At 39.4% G+C, this 18,579-nt stretch overlaps 1 protein-coding gene across 2 annotated transcripts in view; it reads left to right on the top strand.

Annotated features, from left to right (window-relative positions):
• The window catches only part of NAMPT (nicotinamide phosphoribosyltransferase), a 40,361-nt gene extending 37,284 nt beyond the window's left edge, over positions 1-3,077 (top strand). For both annotated transcript variants that reach the window (XM_061413961.1, XM_061413962.1), the window contains one exon: positions 164-3,077. In XM_061413961.1, the coding sequence (XP_061269945.1) occupies positions 164-274 (111 nt within the window). In that variant the 3' untranslated portion in view covers positions 275-3,077. The remainder of the gene's footprint in view (positions 1-163) is intronic.
• The last annotated feature ends 15,502 nt before the right edge of the window (positions 3,078-18,579 follow it).

The raw sequence follows: 18,579 nt of genomic DNA, 5'->3' as shown, positions 1-18,579 counted from the left end.
CTGCTCCATCAGCATCCTTTCTATATAAAATCATTTCATAATTTGAACATTATCAGCATGTCTGTATTTGACTATTCAGTCTAATTCATCTAAGCATTACTGAAAAATTTTGTTTGATGGCCTAATATAACCATTAAATTTCAATATTGTTATATTTGTGTAGGATCTTCTTCACACTGTCTTCAAGAATGGGAAGGTGACAAAAAGCTATTCTTTTGATGAAGTAAGAAAAAATGCACAGCTGAATATCGAACTGGAAGCAGCACCTCATTAGGCTTTGTTTTATGACTGGGTGTGTGTGTGTGTGTGCCTGCGTATGCGTGTGTGTGTGTTTACGTGCATGCACACATGTGTACCCCTGTGTGTGTGAGTATGTAATACATAATGTTTATTGTACAGATGTGTGGGGGTTCTTTGTGTTTTATGATACGTTACAGCCAAATTATTTGTTGGTTTATGGACATACTGCCCTTTTCATTTTTTTCTTTTTTCCAGTGTTTAGGTGATCTCAAATTAGGAAATGCTCTTAACCATGTAAAAGATAATTGCTAAAGTAAGCTTTTTAGGGCCCTTTGCCAATAGATAGTAATTCAATCTGGTATTGATCTTTTCACAAACAACCAAGAAACTTTTATATATAACTGAAGATCACATAAAAACAGATTTGCATAAAATTATCATGATTGCTTTATGTTTATATTTAACTTGTATTTTTGTACAAACAGATTGTGTAAGATATATTTAAAGTTTCAGTGATTTAACAGTCTTTCCAACTTTTCATGATTTTTATGAGCACAGACTTTCAAGAAAATACTTGAAAATACATTGCCTTTTGTCCATTAATCAGCAAATAAAACATGGCCTTAACAAAGTTGTTTGTGTTATTGTACAGTTTGAAATTATGTCAGGATATACCCAACAGAATTACTAAACCTCACTGCCCCTTGTAGACTATGTATTAATCATTCTACATTAAAGAAAATAATGGTTCTTACTGGAATGTCTAGGCACTGTACAGTGATTATACAAGTTGGTCATTGTATTGTACCAGTGAAATGCCAAATTGACAGGCCTGTACTGCAGTTTTATATGTCAGATATTGCCTGTGGCACCTCAAGATTTTAAGGAGATTTTTAGAGAGAATTTCTGCTTACACTATAGAATATATACATAAATGTAAAATATTGACAAATATGGAAGTAATTATTTTAAAGTAATTACACTTATGAATTTATTTTTCCTATTCTATAGTTGCTATGACTGAAATGAATTAGTGGAATGGGTAGTGAGTGTACTTATTTTAGATGTTTTGATTGTTATATTTTTCATTAAGTTTTTCAAAAATTGGATATTCAATTTTATGGACATCACTTACTAATTTTAAACTGAATCCCTCAATAAATAATGCTCAAGCAAGTACTTACTTAAATGAAGATAAATTATCCCAAATGAAAAATAAGATGACATGAGTTTGAAAAGAAGAATCTGATCCCACAGTGGTAATTTGGCTGAATTCAAAGTGTTCAACATTGACATGTTCTAGAGCGATTAACTACTAGATTCTGAGTCAGTCATCACACCTGACTAGAGACCAGGGTTTTGTAGATTCCTTTCTGTTCTAAGGCTGTGGCCAGCAGGCCAAATTCAGACTATTTTTTTGTAAATACATTCTGTCTATGACTGCCTTCTCCCAACAACAGTAGAAGTTGAATCATTGTAATAGTGATCCTACAACCCATAAAGCCTGAAATGTTTATTATCTGGCCCTTTATAGAAAAGTATGTTAACCCCTGTTGTAAGAAAAAGAGTGTGCCTTGATACATAGAGTTTTTCTCTTTTGTCTTCTCTGTTTTCATTTAAGAGTCTGGTATTAGAAGACTATTTAGAAGAGCTTTAACAATATGACGTTAAAGTGAAATTTTACAAATTGAAAAGCCATATATTATTTGTTCTAAACAGTTACATGAGAAGGTATTTTGTCACTAAAGTAATCTAATTAGAGATGTTATCTTTATTAAGCATCTTTTATAAGCATTATTAAGAAGAAGATGGATTTTTGCAGATGATTCTAACTACTTGTCTAATAACAGTAGGCATCAGCCACACTCCCAGGAAAAGTTTTCATCCTGTAATCCCATCCCTGGTAAAAAATAATTTTAAAGTGATTACTGTTTTTTAAATGTATCCAAGTGAAGAGTAATAGTAAGAAGAACACATAGTTCTTCATAAAATGTGCTAAGGGGCTACAGCAAAGGGAAGGAAACTTACCAATAACAACTTTGATAACCACTCATAATTTTGATTTTATTAAACACTGGAATTACACTATAGACAACAGTCTTTGTACAGTGAATTTCAGCAATTGTAGAGTATCTAGAGGGGTTTTAATACTTTTCACTGAATGCTAAAATCTGTACATTTGTACATGGCCAATGATTGGGGGGATGGAATGATTAACTGTGTTAGCTTTCAGCCACTTGGAATTGATTAATCCCAAATCTCCATCACGTAAGCACTTAGTATTTTGGCCATCTCCATTCTGAGACGCAACTGGTTAACGTGGATACCAAATAGAGCTCTATTGTGTCACCTGTAAATCAGCTTAATCTTTCAGACAAAAGCAAATGGCATGTATGAGTTTGCTCTAAATCATTAGATTTGCAGTTAGCAATTAATCCCCCTCAATTCATAATATCATGAAATATTTGTATTTTAAATAGAAGATAGGAGTTCTGCATTAAGACTCTTTATTTGTACTCTATACTTAAAATGGTTTTAATGATTATCCCTTATTTCTTTTCTTGAAGTAAATTGTTATGAAAATTTTATAAGGAAATCCATCTTGGAAAACTAGAAAGAGAAAACAGCAAGGTAATTATTGTTCTGTTTGCCATAATTTAGAATTCAAACTTAAACAAGTATTTTGTAGTTTTACATTCCTTTTTAACCCATTCAGTGGAGAATGTCAGCTTTTCTCCCAAGTTGTATGTTAAATCAATCTAATATGTATTCAGCATCAAAGATAAACATGTAATAAACATGGAAATAAAGTTTAGCTCTATTAGTTAAATGTTAAATTTGACTGTGTGCTTCAAATAATGGCATTCCCAGAGTTACCTTTTTTAGGTACTCTTCCAGTTCAGAGAATTAAGAGAATGAAAGAGGGAGAAATTTCTAGGATGACTCTTACTTTCTACCTTGTGTAACATATGGCAGTGCCTTTTAGTAAAGACACTGGAGGGAGATCAGATTGGGGGTCAAAGAACACAATTCGTCAGATAAGATTTGAGATGCCCTCTCAGACATTTAAATGTGGGTTTTAGGTAGTTGAAGACACAGATTTGGACATGAATTTGATGTATAGATGGTCAATGGAGACTTAAGAGGATATGTCTCTAGGCAGGGTGTAGAGTATGGCATAAACAAACCACAGGCTGTAGGCCAAATCCTGCCCACCATCTGTTTTCTAAATAAAGTTTTATTGGAACACAACCACGTCGATTAATTATTGTTCATGGCTGTTTTCATGCTACAATGGCAGAGTTAATTAGTTGTGACAGACTTTATGGCCTCCAAAGCCTAAAATAATTTTATTATATGGCCCTTTAAACAAAAATGCATGAATCTCTGCTATAAAGAAAAGAGGGCTTAGGGCAAAAGCATAAGTATTCTCAAAAGTTAAGTGGCAGATGAGCCAGCAAAGGAGACTGACAAGCAGTAGCTAAAGAGGTTAAAGCCAGGAGGAGAATCATGAAAGCCCAGGGGAGGGGCATTATCCTGCACAGGTGTTGAATACTACTGAGAGATCAAGTTCAGTGAGGGATGTGAAAGCAGCTATTGGATTTGACCTCTTGGTAGCAATAGGCAGCTTAGAGACATTCTCTCCCAGTAGTAGAGGAGGTAGAGGTCAGAAAGAAGCTACTCCTGAGTGCTGGATGTATAGAGGAGGAGCAAATGAGGCAACAGCGTGTCTCCCTTTCCCTTTGTAGCTAGTACTTTATCTCTGAGAAGGATGTGGGAAAGCGGAAAAAATTGAAGACCAAAGAGTTAAAGAGATCAGTATGGTATTAGGTTCCAAAAAAGGTGGAGGACCATGGAGTCCAAAACACAGGTGAAAAGATCGACTAGCTGTCTAAGAGTGTTTGTAATCTAGAAGATAAAGGAGAAGAAGCCAGACTGTGTGCAGGCTTTGGTTTTCTCTGAAATTTGAGACCAGAGCAGATTAAAATGGATGTTTTAAAACAATTCTTACGGAGAGTCAAGTGGCCACAGGTACTGGAGAACTATAGAATGGTGACAGAACTTACAGTGAAATCTGTCTCTTGTGGTTTTATTTTTGTTCCTCTCCCTGGTAACACCCTGATGCCTAGGTACAGAGAAGATAGGTATATGTGGGATTTTTCCAGGTAAGTCTGATAGAACAAAGGATAATAATTTAATAATTACTAAAATTGAGTTGTTGAAAAATGGTCCTGTGGTATCTAAATGGAATATGTTAAGGATGTGAAGGCAACATACAGTGTTGTGAAGACAGCAGTCTGACGGCAGCTCTGATCTACTGGGAGTTGTTAAGCAAGTCAGGAAGAATAAAAAAAAAACCCTCGCCTGATCTGAGAGGAGCAAGTTTATGCTGTGATACAGTCTAAGGAATGACCTTACAGTGGCTAAGTGAGAGAAAGATCACTGGAGACAAAAGCAAGGTCACAAAACCTAGAGATAAGTGGGTTTGATAGGTGGACACTTTAATTATCCAGAGTCGTAGTGGAGAGGAAAACTAAGGTGCCAGTGTGCTCACAGAACAGAAGGGGCCAGGAGGCAGCAATAAGGAGGGGTGTGAACCTCAAAGGATCAGGCAGTAGAGACCACTGACCCAGGCAAGCCTGCAAGAGGAGGAGCTCCGCCTCTTGGAAGTGTTCGGACAGGTGTGGACAAGTGAAAAGTTGATTAAGAAGTGCTCTGTGTGTTGCCAGAGTCAATGTCCTTTATCAGGTGCTCAAGCAATATTTGAGTTAATGAATAGACAGAAGGAAGAAATAATCTAGATTTTGAATTTCTTGGTTTCAGTACCTTCCCACAACATCCCTTCCACTGCCACTAGTCCCAATCCTTAAGAAAGGGCCAAAGAATGCTCAAACTACCGCACAATTGCACTCATCTCACACGCTAGTAAAGTAATGCTCAAAATTCTCCAAGCCAGGCTTCAGCAATACGTGAACCATGAACCTCCAGATGTTCAAGCTGGTTTTAGAAAAGGCAGAGGAACCAGAGATCAAATTGCCAACATCCACTGGATCATGGAAAAAGCAAGAGAGTTCCAGAAAAACATCTATTTCTGCTTCATTGACTATGCCAAAGCCTTTGACTGTGTGGATCACAATAAACTGTGGAAAATTCTGAAAGAGATGGGAATACCAGACCACCTGACCTGCCTCTTGAGAAACCTGTATGCAGATCAAAAAGCAACAGTTAGAACTGGACATGGAACAACAGACTGGTTCCAAATAGGAAAAGGAGTATGTCAAGGCTGTCTATTGTCACCCTGTTTATTTAACTTATATGCAGAGTACACCATGAGAAATACTGGGCTGGAAGAAGCACAAGCTGGAATCAAGATTGCCAGGAGAAATAGTAGCCTCAGATGACACCACCCTTATGGCAGAAAGTGAAGAGGAACTAAAAAGCCTCTTGATTAAAGAGGAGAGTGAAAAAGTTGTCTTAAAGCTCAACATTCAGAAAACTAAGATCATGGCATCTGGTCCCATCACTTCATGGGAAATAGATGGGGAAACAGTGGAAACAGTGTCAGACTTTATTATTCTAGGCTCCAAAATCACTGCAGATGGTGACTGCAGCCATGAAATTAAAAGACTCTTACTCCTTGGAAGGAAAGTTATGACCAACCTAGATAGCATATTCAAAAGCAAAGACAGTACTTTGCCAACAAAGGTCCGTCTAGTCAAGGCTATGGTTTTTCCAGTGGTCATGTATGGATGTGAGAGTTGGACTGTGAAGAAAGCTGAGCACCAAAGAATTGATGCTTTTGAACTGTGGTGTTGGAGAGTCCCTTGGACTGCAAGGAGATCCAACCAGTCCATTCTGAAGGAGATGAGCCCTGGGATTTCTTTGGAAGGAATGATGCTAAAGCTGAAACTCCAGTACTTTGGCCACCTCATGCGAAGAGCTGACTCATTGGAAAAGACTCTGATGCTGGGAGGGATTGGGGGCAGGAGGAGAAGGGGATGACAGGATGAGATGGCTGGATGGCATCACTGACTCAATGGACGTGAGTTTGAGTGAACTCCGGGAGTTGGTGATACACACGGAGGCCTGGCATGCTGCGATTCATGGCGTCACAGAGTCGGACACGACTGAGCAACTGAACTGAACTGAGTCCCAAGTGTTCCAACCTTTAGATGCATTTCTTGATTTTTTGTTGTTTTTAATGTTTTAAGATTTACATGTTTAAAGAAACCATCTGAAGCATTCTGCACCAGTTAAAATCAGTCACCTCTTACTCAGGTTCTTCCCACCTCATTTTATTTTAATTTAGAAGTTTCTGTAATTGTTCCCCCCAGAGTCAACTCTATCTTAATTGGTTCACAATTCTTCATTCCACTAAATTATATTAAAATACTTATTTGTTCTTCCAGCAATGAGAAATACATTCTTGAATGGAATTTTAGAATCATTTGAATTAACAACTTTACCAAAACTTTAAATTTTAAACTAACATGAAAATGAGTCCTTGGTAATTAGGAATTTTCCTTGCATGTTCTCACATGGGCTGGTTGACCCCTCACCTCACTGGTATATAGAATTTTTGGTGACTTAATGGGTGTATTAACAAGGCACCTGGGGCTTTTACCACTCTTCAGGGCTCATGCTCTCTTGGTGAGTAGAGTAAGCTGCCTATTGACTTTTCTACCAGTTTATAGCATAATCTCTGCAGAAAAATAGAATTTTGGTGTACACTGATACATGTTCACCCCAGAAAAAAGAAGCATCTTTCTTTAGTTGACAACAAAATATAATTAAAGATACTGTTATCCTGAGGGCTTCCCTCATAGCTCAGTCGGTAAAGAAATCTGCAATGCAAGAGACCCAGGTTTGATTCCTGGGTTGGGAAGATCCCCTGGAGAAGGAAATGGCAACCCATTCCAGTATTCTTGCCTGGAGAATCCCATGGACAGAGGAGCCTAGCAGGCTACAGTCCGTGGGGTCGCAAGAGTCAGACACGTTTTAGCGACTAAACTACCACCACCGTTATCCTGACTTGCTTTTTTTTTAATTCTGTAATTATCTTCTGAGCTGTTACTTCTTTGAGTTAAACTCGAGAAGATGTTCTGTAGTTTCTACCCATGTGGATCAGCTATTGTACTGAGGTGCTGTCCTGAGGAACTGACTACAAGTTTAATTCATTTAGATCTTCCTGAATAGCCTGAAGATTTCTACCAAATCTCTGAGCCTGGGGAAAAAACGTTTATCTTCAACCTCTCCCTTTCTATTCCTTTCTCCTCGGCCAATAAATAAACATGTTCCTGTTTCTCCCATCTTTTCAGAAAAAAAGGAACTCCCTTAATAACAGCAGCACCTGTCTCCCTCTCCCATTCACATCCAGACTCTGTGTACATTTCCTCTCCATTTACCACCTCACTTCCTGTTCATCTCCCATCTGGTTCCCATCCCTCACTAAAGAAAACAGAGGCCTCTTGATTGTCAAACAAATATGTTTAGTTATCAGGGGATCTCTCCTGTATTTGCCACTGTTAATAATTCATTCCTTGAAACTGCTTCATTTTCTATGTTGTAACACCTTGGGTTCCTTACCTTTCCAGTGTTGGCACACATCACACCATTTCCCTACTTCTTTCCTCGCTTATGCTGCCTCTGGCTTACTCATTTTAGGTGCTAGGTGATAATGCCCCCCAAGAATCAGGCAAAAATTCTGTCATCTGCCATTCTCACCCAATGCCATGTGCCCTCCCCTCTGGCTTCCATAGGTACAGAGTGTATTTCTAAAACAGCTCTAAAGGTGGATAACTTTTTCAAAGTATGGTCATATATTAATGTCTTTTTTGGAAAATCCTTAACAGTAAATTTATGAAGTAAAATGTTTCATCAAAGTGTAGGTTAAAAAACATGTAAAGAGGATAAATTATTGGCCTAAGATTTCTTTGTATGTACTTAAGTAGTTCATAACCTTCCTTGGATCTTGGACCCCTGAGAATGTACTCAGAGCTATGGACCTTCTTCAAAGAAAAACTCGTACTTGCAAATAAAACTACCTACATATAACTTAAAAGGGGGTTGCTGCACACATTCTGCACTGACTCCTAGTTACAAGCAGACCTCAAAGACACTGCAGGTTCCATCCTAGACCACCTCAAAATAAACATCACAATCAAGTGAGTCACATGAAGTTTTGGCTTTCCCAGTGCCTATAAAAGTTAGGTTCACACTATACTATCATCAAGTATGCAATAGCATGTCTAAAAAGACAATGTACATACCTTAATTTTAAAATATTTTTAATAATTTCTAAGCATCATCAACCATGCAGGGTTGCCACAAACCTTTAATTTGTAAAAAACAACAAAAAAACCAAGCAAGTGCAATAAAATGAGGCCACCTGTAACTGCAGGGCAGAGATTAAGGGTGCACTCTACCAAATGCCCTTCCTTCTTTATTTGAGCTTCTAGTGGTACTCTTAAAAATTTTAAGATTTTAATCACTGTAAATTGTTCTTAGAACAAGGCAGAGAAATTAAATACAATTTTAATTCAACTATCAATGGTTCTACAGACTTCATTGATGCAGATCTCAAAATTGGTGGCTATTTCAAAGCCTTTTTTACAGATGGAGAAACAGAATCTTTTGTGTAAACCAGTGACACCAAAATTTTGACAAATGCTCTCAATATTTTTATAACTAGACAATTCTGTTTCCAGAAATGTAAACAGACTAGGTAATTCTGACCACCTTCCCACTGAAAACAACAAAAATGAACAGGTAACTTTTTTTTTTTTTTTTTTGGTATTGAACTAACAGGACAATAAGAAATTACTAGGTCAAAATCCAAGTGAAAAAGAGACCCAGAATAGAGAGTCAAGCCTTGAAGGTACCTTTGTCCTTGGGTATCTATCAAGCCTGTGGACTGTGAGCTTCAGTTTGTAGGGCCTAACAGGACATGTGAATAGAAATCAAAGACACTCTACAAAGCAGGCCCTGCAAAGAGCTACTTCGGGATGAACTAGCAGTAAACCAACCCCCACACCAAGAGGGCTCTGCAAGAAAAACTGCTTTAGCTCTAGGCAGACCGAGATTAAAAAAAAAAAAAAAACCTCTAAGAAGGTGTCACTGCAAGCTAGCCCATGTACCTAGTTGCAATCCAAATTCATACCCCTACATGTTACAGAAACTTCAAGCTGTAAATTTAGATTAAATTGGACTGGTAGAATTCTCTAAATGCCTGACAATGCAAATTCTCTTCTGAAAGGATCCAATTTCATCCTAAGCCTCAAAGAATTCCCAAAATAATGTTTTAAGGAAAATGAATAAGGCACAAAGAAATCACACAAGGAAACAGGACACCATGAATGAGAGTGACAGAAAAAGAATCCAGAAGTTTCAGATATGGAAATTATGAGCTATTTATAAAACATGCATGTTTTCTTTAATGACATTGCTTGAAAATACCTGCATATGGAATAGTTTGTTAATGACCTAACAAACTTGAAAAAGAGATTAACAGATTTGTTTAAATAAAAAATACAGAACTTTAAAAAAATACAGAATAAAAAACAAAATTAAAAATAAAAATTAAAAAATACAGAAATTATCAGATTAGACAGCCACAGAGGAAACCAAAGGGAAGACAGAAGGAATTATTCAGAATGCAGCACAAAACAAATGGACAAAACCAGAAAGAAGCAACATGAAAGAGGGAAAGGGCCTAACATGTCTAATCGGAGCTATAAGAAAGTGAAAGTGAAGTCGCTCACTCGTATCCGACTGTTTGCGACCCCATGGACTGTAGCCTATCAGGCTCCTCCATCCATGGGATTTTCCAGGCAAGAGTGCTGGAGTGGATCGCCATTTCCTTCTCCAGGGGATCTTCCCGAGCCAAGAATCGAACCAGGGTCTCCCGCGTTGTGGGCAGACGCTTTACCATCTGAGCCACCTGGGAAGCTCGATAATCAGAGCTATAAAAGAAGAAAAAAAGTGGGATTGAAGCTATATTTCAAGAAGTTAGGGTTCAAGATTTACCTGAACTGATAAGCAACAAGTGAAAGGTTAAAGAAGCTCAATGAATCCCAGGCAAGACAAATTTTAAAAAGCCACACACAGACATGTTATAGTGAAACTGCAAATAGCACAGAAAGTGCCTTAAAAAGCAAAAAAAAAAAAAAAAAAGCAGCCAGAGAAAAAAAGATGGTGGGAATTCCCCGGCGATCCAGTGGTTACAACTCTGTGCTTCCTCTGCCAAGGGCCCAGGTTGAATCCCTGGTCGGGAACTAAGATCCCAGCAGGCCAAGCTGCATGGCCAAAAACAAACAAAAAAAAACGCATTCTAAGGACAGAGACCAACAACTGGACTCTGAGCAGTGGAAGCCAAGAGACAGCACAATGACCTAAAAAAAAATTATTGCCAACCTGGCACCCTACTCCCACAGAAAAATATTTTTTGAGAAAGAAAATAAAGACATTTTCAGATCACCTACCACTGAAAGATTGCCACTAGCATACCCTCACTCAAGAAAATTCTAGGAGATAAAAGAATGAAGAGCAATAGAAGTAGTAAATGCATATGGGGCAACTAAACAAAACTGATTATATGAAAAAACAATGATAATTGTTTTAAATTTGTCTAACAAATTTAAATTGAACAATATTTAAAGTCTACAGGTATAGCCTAACTCAGGAGCAAGGTAAATGGAATTCAAAGTGTTCTAAGGTACTTGAATTGTCAGAATAAGATTAAACGTATTGACAGTTTTTAGACTTTAGTTAAATATGTATGTTGAATTAATAGGAATAGGAACAAGGAATGTTACTTTCAAACAGGAAAAGATCAAAATTTTTCACAAGTTGGCCACAAATGAGAGAAAAGGAAACAAAAACAAGTAGGGCAAACAGAAAAATAATGGGATGTATGCTACATACATTCAATATATGTAACATATATATGTAACATACATTCAATATATGTAACATGTCAATGGTACATAAATATTCTACACACACATACAGTGAAAAGAATTTTTTTAATCCCAACTATTTGCTTACTTAGAAGAGACATGTCTAAAATACGCCAAAAGGATGAAAATATTTTTGAAATGAACAATTTACTGAAAATAATTGCTGCTATTTTCCTTTAAATCAAAGGACTTGTTTGCTGGGGATTTCTGAACAAGGCAGGCTGAAACTACACATTGCATCCCTGCTTCCCAGGGGTGCCAACCAAGTGCGGCACTCACAAGGAACAGAGCTTCCAGCTCTGGGCTCAGAGCTTGCTTTACCAAGCTTGCGGGATAGTATGTGCCTCTGGCAAACAGCCATCTCCCCTCAGATAATGGTGATGCCCAAGAAGCCACATTTAGGATTGTCAGGGGACACTTAACTGCAGGAAAAGATGCATCTGAGAAATAGTGCCTCCTTTTTTTTTCCTGAACCTTTTAGCTTCCAGTTTTTGTATTTTTTACCTCCACACTCTATATCTTTAAGCAGGGTTTACATGCATTCCCTTTTGTATCAGTAGGTGGAGTAGGAAAGGGATAGAGTGAGAATTACCTGTGGGGCTTTTCTAAAACATATTGATACATTTATTCCTGAACATATGATACATTCTTAGATATGACAGCAAAAGGGGTTTGTGTAGTTGGGATAGACCACTAGAGAATTCATAAACACCCATCATCTCTGGTAGAGAATCACTGTTCTGTATAAATCACTACTCAATTACTGATATGGGATTTTACTCCTAAGTGCTTTATAAACCTTATCACCTCCATCCTAAAACTTCACCAGCAACACCCTCCCTTCTGCTTAGAGAACAAGGCACCGTGAAAAATGGCCAAGAATGGTTCCATGAGGTTTATACAACTTGTCATCACCCTAGCCTGCCTGAGGAAAGAAAGGTCACAGTATTTTTCCTACAGGGAAGAACGAGGAAAATTACTTAGCTCTGGGAAAAGGACACATTTCAAACTATTTCCAGGTTCTGCAAATCTAGTAACATGTCAAAACATGTCCTTTCACAAACAAATGGGACCTGATCAAACTTACAAGCCTTTGCACAGCAATGGAAACAATAAACAAAACAAAATGACAGCCTATGGAAAGGGAGAAAATATTTTCACATGATGTGACCAAAAGGGGCTTAATTTCCAAAAATATACAAACAGCTCATACAGCTCAACAACAAAAAGCCAAACAACCCAAACAATGGACAGAAGACCTAAGTAGACATTCCTCCAAAGAAGACATACAGATGGCCAACAGACACATGAAAACATGCTCGATGCTGTTAATTATTAGAGAAGGGAAAATCAAATCAACAGTGAGGACTTCCCTGGTGGTCCCGTGGTTAGGACTCTGAGATCCCACTGCAGGGACCACAGGTTTGATCCCTGGCTAGGGAACAAAGATCCTTCATGTTGCATGTTGTCAAATAAAAAAAGACAATGAGGTACCCCCTCGCACCCAGTCAGAATAACCATCATTAAAAAGTCTACAAATAATAAAATGCTGGAGAGGATGTGGAGAAAAGGGAACCCTGCTACACTGTTGGTGACAAGGTAAGTTAGTGAAGCTACAGTGCAAAACAGTATGGAGGTTCTTTAAGAAAGTAAAAAGAGAGTTACCATGATCCAGCAATCCCATTCCTGGGCATATATCTAGACAAAACTCTAATTCAAAAAGATACATGCACCCCAGTGTTCACAGCCGCACTATTTACAACAGCCAAGACATGGAAGCAACCTAAATGTCCATCAACAGATGAATGAAGGAGATAATGTTTGTGTGTGTATATATATACATACATACATATGTACCGGAGAAGGCAATGGCACCCCACTCCAGTACTCTTTCCTGGAAAGTCCCATGGGCGGAGGAGCCTGTTAGGTTGCAGTCCATGGGATCACTAGGAGTTGGACATGACTGAGCGACTTCACTTTCACTTTCCTGCATTGGAGAAGGAAATGGCAATCCACTCCAGTATTTTTGCCTGGAAAATCTCAGGGACGGGGGAGCCTGGTGGGCTGCCGCCTATGGGGTCGCACAGAGTCGGACACGACTGACGAGACTTAGCAGCAGCAGCATACATATGTACACACAGTAGATATTACTCAGTTATAAAAAAGCCTGAAAGAATGCCATTTGTAGTAACATGGATAGACCTAGAGATGACCATACTAAGTGAAATAAATCAGACCAAGAAAGAGAAATATCATATGATATCACTTATATGTGGAACCTAAAAATATGATACAAGTGAACTAATTTACAGAACAGAAGCAGACTCACAGACATAGAAAGCAAATTTATTGTTAGCAAAGGGTACAGAGGGTAGGGGAGGGAAAAATTAGGAGCTTGGGATTAGCAGATATGAACTACTATATATAAAACAGATAAACAAGATCCTGCTGTATAGCACCAGGAACTATACTCAGCATCTTGTAATAAACCATAACAGAAGAGAATCTGAAAAAGGATAGACACATATATATAAAACAATCACTTTGTTATACACCTGAAACTAACAACACTGTATATTAACTATACTTCAAAATTTTTAAAAATTTCCTTTCCTCTTCTCATCACATGTGATAACCTGGAAAAAAAATAAACCTTGAAGGAGCCTTCTAGCAACAATTTCCATGTTCAAAAAGAGTTCTGAGTCTATATGTTTCTGTGTTATCTATGATATTCATCAGGGGCAAGTATTATTGTTGTTGTAAAGAAATAACAAGCATTTTTAATAAACAGAATTACAAGTGCTGACCTTATCAGCCAAGACCATGGAATGCCCAGGACTCTTCTGGAAATGAGTTTTCCCAAATTCTGGAGGAGGGTGAGATTAGCTTTCTGCTATCATGGGTCACTAGCCCATTGAAAAAACTGAGGATCACAAAACTCAAAAGCAATTCAATTTAGCATTGTGTACCTATGTATATGTGTGTGTGTTTGGGTGGGTGGGTGTGTGTGTGTGTGTACACACAGAGAGGGAGAAACACGTCATTCCTCTCCCTTTCAGCTAGTTTTGAAACTAGGAACAGAAAACAAAATAATATATATACCACCAACCTATACAGCATATTGAAAAGCAGAGACATTACTTTGTCAACAAAGGTCCATCTAGTCAAGGCTATGGTTTTTCCAGTAGTCATGTGTGGATGTGAGAGTTGGACTGTGAAGAAAGCTGAGCGCCGAAGAATTGATGCTTTTGAACTGTGGTGTTGGAGAAGACTCTTGAGAGTCCGTTGGACTACAAGACCCAACCAGTCCATCCTAAAGGAAATCAGTCCTGACTGTTCATTGGAAGGACTGATGCTGAAGCTGAAACTCCAATACTTTGGCCACCTCATGCAAAGAGCTGACTCATTTGAAAAGACCCTGATGCTGGGAAAGATTGAGGGCAGGAGGAGAAGGGAACGACAGAGGATGAGATGGTTGGATGGCATCACTGACTCAATGGACATGGGTCTGGGTGGACTCCAGGAGTTGGTGATGGACAGGGAGGTCTGGCGTGCTGAGGTTTATGGGGTCACAAAGAGTCGGACACGACTGAGCGACTGAACTGAACTGAAGAGTTGAAAAGCTATCTCAATCCCATATTATATTCAGGGACACGTTAAATTTTAATAGGTAAAAAATAGAACTCATTGGATAAAACTACCACTTTGGCGGGCCTTCATCTGTTTCGGCACAGATGCTATGCTCTGTGAGGGCCGGAACAAGGCCTAACCTTTTAGCTGCACAGGCCTCAGGCCTAAACTGGGGCCTCGCCCCTGGAAGACATTCCCCAGGTACCTGCTAAGCAAATGGCACTTCCTAATCCTATTTACAATGCTCACTTCTCCCTCCCACCACCCCTCACCATCCTGCATTATCTCACCCTCCACCTGCCTCTTCTTTCCCTGCCCCCAGGTCCTTATTACCTGGAGCCAAATACCGGTGCTTTTCAACTGGTCAACCATTCAAGTAGCCCTCATTCACCTGCTTCTTGTGGGGTAACTCCAGACTAGAACTTCCACCTGCTTTAGGCAAAAAATGGTCAAATTCGACTGTTCTCCAACAGAACTCCAAACTACTACAAATGGTACAAAGACCTCCTCAGGAACTCACAGGCCAGAAGGCCTGAACTCCCAGGGTACTCAGAACTCCCTAAACAAAATATCGGTTCTCCAGACCATCATTTTTACTTGTCCGTTTCTACATTTTGACCACAATCTTTAGTAAGAAACACATTTCACACACTACATACATATGTTACCAAAACCCTTACTTGCTGTGGTCTTCTTACACTGCTGCATCTGTTGTTTGGGTCTATTCTAGTCTACTGTTTTGGGAATGCTGGTTCTAGGCCATAAAATTGGATGTCTTGAACCACTAGTGGTCAGGATCTGCAGTTAGAAACCACTGGCCTAAGTCGACCCAGAACAGCAGCACCCACCCTGGTCTTATACTCATAAGACCATAGCTCTCCAGGAAGCCCCACATCATGCCGCTCCGGAGCCACACTCAGGAATAGCCTATGGTTCACACTCCAACCATAACCAGATAAGCTTCAGGAATGTGGTGAGTAAACAGACTTTCTCACTGTGCTACTTACCACATAAATCAAAAAATGAACAATTATGCTTGCTAACACTGTGCGAGGCATGCTAGGCACTTTGCATGAATGGCCTTCCTTAATCCCCTCAACAGCTCTCTGTGGCAGGCATCATCCCCACTTTGGAGCCGAAAACAGCTGATGAAAACAAATAGAAAGTAACAAGCTAGTGAGGAACAGAGTCAGACTTCCAGCCAGGGCTGTGTGACTCCACAGGCCACCATGTTCATCTTCCTGGCTGCACTGCATCAGCCGTAAGAAAAAGTCTTTCCTTCTTTTCCTTATCCCTGTGCCTGTCCACAATGCAGCATCTCACTCCAGATCCGGCCTTCTGTCACTTCCTCCAAGGAAGCCACTGTTTGCCAAACTCTAGATACACAACAGGCATTTTATTTTCCACAAGGTTCTACAGTACCTGGTCATTGTGCGTGCAGTGTGTGCGGAGTAAGGGTATGTGAATGTGTGTGTGTCTATTGCTCTTCTGCTGTCAAAACCACACACAGGCTTTCTGCAAAGAGGTGCCTGCAGGCCTCAGAGCTGGACACCAGGCTCCACGGTTCTCTTTTTCTGGTGCCTCATCTGACCCAGCTACTTGAGAATGACAAGCTAGAGCATTTCCAGCTATTTTTAGTTCTTCTGACGCTGACCTAGACTATTCACCGAGGAGCCGGCAGGAGCTGGGAAGGGCTGTATCAGCCTCATCAAAACAACTTCTCGGGCAGCCGACTACCTGCAGCGCTGGGACAAGGGGTGAAAATAAATCCTATGTGCAGAGCTTTCCAAGTGGGGAAGGAACGAGCAGGCAATCCAGGATGTCCACCAGCAGTCCAGACTGCCACTGAGCCAGCTCAGGCTGTGGGCAACAAGAAAGCAAAGACCATAAAGGAGGAGGAGGTGGGGGCACCCTAACAAATCTACAACTAGCCAACACTCAAGAGCAAAAAACCATGAAAAGAGCGGAGGTGGGCTCTCTACCCTGACCACCTCCTTGAGCTTTACTCAAAGGTTTCCAGTGTACACGGTACCATGGGAAACTGGGAACAACCTGCCTGGACTATGCACTTGGAGAAGTATCCCGCATTCGCACCCCGGTAAAGGGGACTCAGTCTGCTAGACACAGACTCCTTTGGTTGGAACATGCCCTTCTTCAGACTGGAATACTCAAAGCCATCTACCTGCCCAGGTGACAATTCAGCACATACCCTGATCCAATGTCACTTTGAAAAACTTTCTAGATCTACTACTTTAAGAATACACAGAGAATGTAGGTATACAGAGATATGTGGAATATATATGTGAACGTGTAGAATATTCAGAAGGAGAGAGATTATACTTGACACTTTTACTCTAAGAGACCCACAATAGGAGTGATAATAAGCACTTTAGAGAAAAACTACCTTTCAGTTCCTTATGAATGGACACATTTGCTCAAAGAACTCCAGCCCAAAAGAACAAATCAGGCCTTTTTGAATCATTTGAACTGGTGTTTTCCTCTTGATTTCGGTAGACTAAAAAGAACTAGCTAGTTTCTCAGCCTTTCTCGGTTTTTCAGAGTACTATGCGAAAGAGAACAACGTTCTGCAGTATTTTTCTAAATACTTCATTTGTGAGTTTCTCTACCGTTGATTTATATTGTTCTTCCATAGCGTCTATCATTTTCTTATTCCATTTCAGCTTGTTTTAAATTTAGGTTATGGCTTTTATCTTGTTTGTGAGCATGTCCTTCTGGTGTGCTTTCCCCATCGGAAGGAATGTTATTCTTCTCTATTTTTTCTTATAAGAACTTTGTACGAACATGAACCACAATCTAATCCTGTTGCTCTACTTAAGTAAAATGAATTTTCCTTTTATTTTTGCAAAAGGTAGATGCCAATCATTTTTTTCACCTATCTCTAGAGTTCATTCTGTTTCATAATAACAAACATACGGCCTTGATACTTTCTAAAATATGTTCCAATTTGCCCTCCTTAGTTTTTCTGCATTCCCTCCTTCCATTGTCCCTATTTTCCTTTTTCTGCTCAGTTTTGATCCTACTTCCAGTCCTTTTTCCTCATGGTAGTACTAAGAAGGCTTAGCAGAAGAAAAAAAAAACATGCAGCAGTGATTCATGTAGCACATAAAGCCTAATATATTTACTTTAGAAAACAATTTGCCAACCTTTTCTCTAGGGCAGCTTTTTCTCTGGAGGGTTCCTTCATATTCTCTATATTCGGGGCGATGCTGTCAATCATGGTACACCATCACAGCAATGAGATGGGACCCGAGCAGGTGGTAATATATGGATTCTTTCCTGGAGGTAAATGCAGACATTAGAAGAGAGATCTTTCTACCAGGGCGCTTAGCCATGGGTGTGCTCTATTAGGGTATTTGCCTATAGGTGCATGACTCTCAGGCTGCTTGTGGACATTGCTCTTAGCCACACAGAGGAAGCCTGTGTCCAATGAGAGAAAAGGAGGCTCGGATTGTGAAGGAAGCCAGGGTGGCTAACAGACCCTCTAAATCAAGCTGACACAGCTGCATGTCTGGACTTTCCAGTTTCATGAGACAATAAATTCACTTTTCTCTCAAGCTCATTTGAGGTAGATTCTGATATTGCAACATAAAAAGCCACAGACTAACACAGTTGTATACATGAAGACACATGTATTAATACATGGCTATTTAAAGGATTGTTCTCAAATTACTCCCTACTATGTTTTTCCTGGGGTTTTTGTTTGTTGTTTTTAGCTAAGAAGAGGATTAAA

This window comes from Bos javanicus, chromosome 4 (assembly GCF_032452875.1).
Source record: "Bos javanicus breed banteng chromosome 4, ARS-OSU_banteng_1.0, whole genome shotgun sequence".
NCBI classification, from domain to species: domain Eukaryota; kingdom Metazoa; phylum Chordata; class Mammalia; order Artiodactyla; family Bovidae; genus Bos; species Bos javanicus.
Note: the sequence above shows the minus strand (reverse complement) of the source record. Positions and strands in the feature narration are given on the sequence as shown.